The sequence below is a fragment of the Myxine glutinosa genome, chromosome 1, assembly GCF_964187855.1.
Source record: "Myxine glutinosa chromosome 1, kmMyxGlut1.1, whole genome shotgun sequence".
NCBI lineage: Eukaryota > Metazoa > Chordata > Myxini > Myxiniformes > Myxinidae > Myxine > Myxine glutinosa.
Genome location: NC_136261.1, coordinates 430,026,132 through 430,032,131, shown reverse-complemented (window position 1 = coordinate 430,032,131; position 6,000 = coordinate 430,026,132). Strand labels below are relative to the sequence as shown.

At 49.5% G+C, this 6,000-nt stretch overlaps 2 protein-coding genes across 2 annotated transcripts in view; both read left to right on the top strand.

Moving 5' to 3' along the window:
- LOC137419067 (uncharacterized) overlaps window positions 1-6,000 on the top strand; it is a 246,618-nt gene that overhangs the window by 184,013 nt on the left and 56,605 nt on the right. The gene's annotated exons all lie outside the window — the stretch shown is intronic.
- LOC137418015 (uncharacterized) overlaps window positions 1-6,000 on the top strand; it is a 53,123-nt gene that overhangs the window by 8,541 nt on the left and 38,582 nt on the right. The window contains exons 2-3 of the mRNA XM_078771127.1: window positions 575-721; window positions 863-1,055. Of these exons, the coding sequence (XP_078627253.1) occupies window positions 575-721; window positions 863-1,055 (340 nt within the window). The remainder of the gene's footprint in view (window positions 1-574; window positions 722-862; window positions 1,056-6,000) is intronic.

Below are 6,000 nucleotides of genomic sequence, written 5' to 3'. Positions count from 1 at the left end.
CTTCTCCCCTCCCCCCCTCTTCTCCCCTCCCCACCCTCTCCTCCCCTCCCCCCCCCCCCGTTCCCCTCCCCTCCCCTTCCTCCTCCCCTCCCTTCCCCCGCCCGGCAATGCCGTGTACTTCCCATGGCCAGCTGTACGTGGGCTGCTCGAGGGTTGGAAAACCAAGCAATCTTTATGTCTTGGCACCAAGTAAGAAAACCAGAAATGTTGTATACCAAGAGGTTTTGAGAAATTGAAAATTGACAAAACGTCATGTAGGAAATGTACTGTGATATTGCTCTAAAATATACATGTTCTTTTCATCATATATTTGTATTATTCTTATTCAACCCGGGCGAAGCCGGGTACCTCAGCTAGTATATTATATATCGATTATATTATATATTATAATCGATTATATATAAATCGAGGTATATAAATCGATTATATACCTATAATGACATCTCCTGAGGTGTTAAAACGACTCCTCAAGACTTGTATATAAACTGGAGGGTTATACATGCTGTCAGATATTAATCAGGAGATACTACTGAACACACCATTCACTGAAGACTACCTACCTCTTTGCTTCAAGATTACCTGCATCACTTCTACAATCTGCAAGCAAGTGCAGCTCAGACATCATGCCTCCAAGGAACAGGTACCCTTGTGGGATTTGTGAAGCAACCAACACCGAGTCAGATGTTATAGAGTGCTCCACATGCAAGAAGTGGATACACAGGTAATTTGAGTTCCATTTTGCTAAGTTAGGACTCCATTTTGCTAAGTTAGAACTCCATTTTGCTAAGTTAGAACTCCATTTTGCTAAGTTAGTACTCCATTTTGCTAAGTTAAACCTCCATGCATTTTGTTCTCCTTGCAGACATTGTGTTCCCATGGACCGTGACCTGCTGGCAGAGTGGGGTGCTGATGATGGACTTTCGTTTGTCTGTCGGGTGTGTGCTTTTCACACACGCAGCCCTTCCAAGTACGACTTCGAGATTGCCTGCTCACTGTTGGCAGTTTGCATCAAGGAGTCCTGCTCACGACAACAGGCTCACGACAACTGCCTCCAAGTAGACTGAAACAGAATAGAAACAGGCTCAGATCATTGTATATAATAATCGATTTCATTTGCAATTTGAATAATATAGAATTTTTGTATTGCACTGCATTGTGATAAAAATGCTGTATATATTGTTACGGACGCGGTTAAAGATGTTATTTACCGAGCAGTTGGTATTACCGCGACCGAACAGTTATTCCCCGACTAGTACCCGATTTGCCCCAAACTTTGGCCGGATCGCGCAACCGCTATTCAATCGGGAAAACTCTAAAGTGACCGAATACAAAGAGGAAAAGGTATAAGACGAGGAGACGTACAGAAGAGTAATTGGATTTATTATTTACACATATAATCAAGAAGAAAGTAGTCACGTTTATTTACAGATGAGATTAGATACACAGTGCAACGCTAGCTTACCTACAGTCTTAATTAACCCAGGGACAGAACAAACACGGACAGACTTACTCGGGGAATGATGATAGGGATGGCAGGTGATGGATGGCTTGCGGGATAGGGAGGTCCAACTGGTCCTGCAGCTGATCGACTCGTGGGCAGCCGCCGCTCCTTCGCGGCCCTGCTCCAAACTGCCGTCCAGGCCTCATGCTGCTGTGGCTGCAGTTTCGGTGGCTCCAGCTGCAGCAAATGCAGTTTCAGTGGCTCGAGCTGCAGCAAGTGCAGTTTCGGTGGCTCGAGCTGCAGTGAGTGCAGTTTCGGTGGCTCGAGCTGCAGTTCAACACTGGACTTCTTTCGCAGTTTCTCTGTCGTCAAAGCTCATCTCCCTTGTCTCTCTGTAAAGGCTCATCTCTCTTCTGCCCCTTGGGAAACGCCCTGCCGTGGGTTATATAGGCCCCACCCCTCAACCTTCGCGAACCTCCTCGATGTTTCTTTCCACACCCTCTCCAAGTCCAACCCCTTGTTCGTGGTTGGTTGAGTGGGGCTGACTCACTCCTCCCCTCTATGACGAGGTGGGGACCCGCCTTTCTTCCCCAACCCTACCTCGTGGTCAATGGCGGCAATTGGAGCGGAGGTAGTTTCCAATCAACGAAAAGGGGGAATGGAGGTTTTGGGAATGGGAATGAAGGGAATCTATCTCTTTCACTTGGTGCAATGGAGTACTTCTATTAATGGGAGACACAGCCTTACCCTAAAACACAGAATAAGATATAACTATCGAACAGGGGTATTCTATGATTGGCTGACGTGTATGCTTGTGGACTAATTATGGGATGCCCTTTTGACCTTTACACAGCTCCGGAGGCAGGAGGCGCAGACTCAAGCAATATTCATCACCAATTTACCACAATACAACACAATCCAAAAAATACAGTCCTCATATCCGCAACACTGCACCCTCCTCCTCTTAGGCACAGGCCGGGCCAACAACTTATATTTAGTGTGACACGTAGGTGTAGTTCCCTCTACTTTTAACCTGACCCTGAGTGCGACAGTTTTAAAACATAAATAAATGTGTCACGCTGCTCCATTGCACCCTGCCTAACAGACTTACGCCCACAGTTAACCGAATTGCGGAATGGTCTTCAAACTACACACTGACGGTGGGGAGCATTATTTACAATGACTCTGCTTTATTTACAAAACTAACCCAGGACCTGTAATTGTTCTTTCTGGGGGGAGAGACAGTCTGCTCTATAAAGCAGCTCTATAACGCTCTATAAAGCAGCTCTGCTCTATAATGCAGGATCAATGCACCATGAAAGCACCCAAAAACGCACCAACACACCCTCAAGCACCAATCGGTGCAGTCATCACTGTTCATCAATGTTCAACAATAAAAATGAATCAACAACCCCTAACCCTGCAGGTGGTCTCTTGCTCTTCGGCTCCCTCTGCTGGCTATTATTATCTCTTCCAGTTGTTGTCATTTTTCTTTGCTTTCTTACTGGTGGCCTATTTGCAATAAAGTGTGCCCAATGCGTCCTTTTTATTTTATTTTATTTATGGCCCACAGGGCCGACTACGTGTGGTTCACCTGTGGGGCATCGGTGCCCTGTGGCCAAGGTCCACCAGCAAGATTTCGGGCCCTCATGGCCGGTTCCAGCAGAGGGGCCATGCCCCAACCCATGGGGTCCATCAGTGGTGCTCGGCCACAGGCATGTGGTCCATAATGTGGTGCATCGATGCAGACAGCTGGTTCTGGGAATTCCGGGTGCACAATGGAGGACTCACGCACGCTCCCCTCGGCGCCCAATGGCGCACACGTCATGTGGGAGACAAAAAGAGACAAATGAGCGAGGGGTAAGGTCACAAGGGTACACATCAAACAAGGCAATGCAAGGCGAAATGCGTACGGAGGGCGAAGTGAGAAAGCTCGTCCCTATCGTACGTCACCCCCCCTGTCACCTACACTACCCTTGCCCTTACCCCATATTTACAAAAATCTACACATTTACAAATTCGTTGCTAATGTCTCGTCTTCCCCATATTTCTTCTACACCAAATTCGTCTCCACAATCCCTCTAACCAAAATTTGCCATCACCCAATTCGTCATCAATCCTCATAAGGAGGAAGAGACGGAACAACAAAGCACAATGTCACACCCACGTCATGATGCGTCTCACAATCCAAAACATTTGCATCAAAAATAATTAAACATGGCATGGTGTGGAGTACCTGTCACCTCAGGTGAGTGGATGCAGATGGTGCGAGGAGATCCTTCATCCTAACTCTCCTCTAAATGATTTTAACACACTTTACACTACCCGGGGTCTCTCCCTGCTAATCCATTGGCCACTTACACTATGGGTTCTAAAAACCAATTCCCATTGACCAAACTGTGGTGCTTCTCAATTTGGGGTCTCACTCCCCCGATTCATCTCCCGGTGCCCCTGCACAATTTCTGGGCTGTGATGTGTAGCTCTCCCAGCAGGTCTACCCACCTGCACACCTCCACCACTGCAGTTGCCACCCGAGCTTACCTAGCTCCTCACCCTAACCTAACTAACTGGGGAAGGCCCCTCCTGGCTCTGTCACCCCTTGGTGCCCTCTGGCACTGGGCTACCCGGGTCCGTCCTCTGGATCCTCAGGCCCCATCCACAACTATCGGCTCCCAGAGCCCACCTGCAGCCTCACCTGGCCGACATCCTCACAGTGGTGGAGTGCCCAAACCAACTACACACACTAACAGGCTACATGCCCAGCCATTTCCACAACACTAATGCACCCATCCACAATACCATTCTGCAACCGCACCACAAATGCCAATATCCAACCACAATTTACCTATACCTTCTAACTACTCTTTAAACTACCCTCCCCGGGTACTCGTGAAAGGGGTCCACTCTTCCGCCATTCACACCTTCGCACCATCCACTCCACTCCACAATTTCCACCATACTCACTCCACTACCATCCATTCCCATACTCCATATATTCCATACCATGTATTCCACACAACCATTCTCCATACACCTGTCGTTGCACACCTGTGCACTCTTACCTGGTGCCACCTGCACCCTCCTTCTCCCTGGACCATTTGGTCAACACCACACGCATCGCTATCACTAGCACTCTCACTCATACACTGCTCCATCCACCTGTTCCGTTGCACACCTGTGCAATCACACCTGTTCAATCACACCTGTTCAATCCTCAAGCACACGGCATCATCTCATCTACCTGTTACCCTGCTAACTTAGTGCTCCCCGTCTTCCCTTTAAACTAAGCACATACCACGTCATTATCATCCACACTAATCTACCTGTGCCCCCACTACAGGTGTCATTGTCACTAACTAATCTTAACGTCACCTAATGTCATCTTCTAGGGCCCTACACACAATATCCTAACCCACCCGGACTAGTTTTCACTGCCATAAACCCCATAAACCTAGTGCTAGTTTGCCCCCCGCTGTGAGGGATGGTGGATTGGCCATCCCTTCACATGGGGCATCTCTTACTGTAAATTTTGCTCTTCCAAATCCAACAAATCAAAAATTTGCCAATCATCTGCCAATCACTGTACCATTACCAATCCTCTGCCAATCATCACTCTGCCAATCCTTTACCAATCATCAAATTTTGCTTTTTTCTAATTTTGTGTCCAAAACACTAACCTCATCACCCGTCTACTTATTAGATCCTCTCGGTGCGCCAATTCACGTCTACAGCCCGGCTTCGTACAGCCGAGCAATGAACGCGGGTTCTTTGGTGCCGGCGGCTGGATGCGTCCGGCACTCGGTGCAGGGACGGGGGCTTACCCGTGCCGAGATCCCACGCACCACCTCGGCGCGGAGCCATCCAATTGCCCGATCTCGACCTGCCGGAACGTCTCAATAAAAAGTGGTCGCCATGACGACCCTTCCTATCGGGCTGCCCGCTCCGCCTAGTGGAGCACGGACGCGGCCGTTCCAAGCGAGGCCCAGCGTGGATCGCGTACGGCGGTCCTTCCGAACCCGCCGTGGCTCAGATCCCCGCTGGTTCTCGCGGCACGCGAAGCCCGGCACGCACCGAGGGCCCGATTCGGCGATAAGTCGCTCTAACCGCTAACCCGGTTACCGTCGATGCCTCACCTGCATGCTTACACGCATACGCTACCCCTTTCTTGCTCATACATCCAGCTGTTCCCATGCTCCTCGTCGTACCTTCTCTTACACACCTCGGTACACTCATTCCGCTCACAGACTTGGTCACACACCTGACCACCGAACACCTTTGCACACATTCGTCGCTCGCACACCTCACCAACACACCTCTTCGCGCTCCCTTCTCGGTCACCTCCTCTGTGACAATCACAGGTGCGCTCTCACTCGCACACCCAACCACGTGCCTCACTACTAATTCCAGCGTGCATTCCCACACACGCTCTACCATTCCAGGTGTGCATCCTGCCATGTCAGGTGTACATCCTCGCTCACCTGTCACAACCAACTCACGTTCCGTGTCACTCTCACTACTTTCACCACCATTCTTGACAGCGCACTCACCCTTACTCTCGA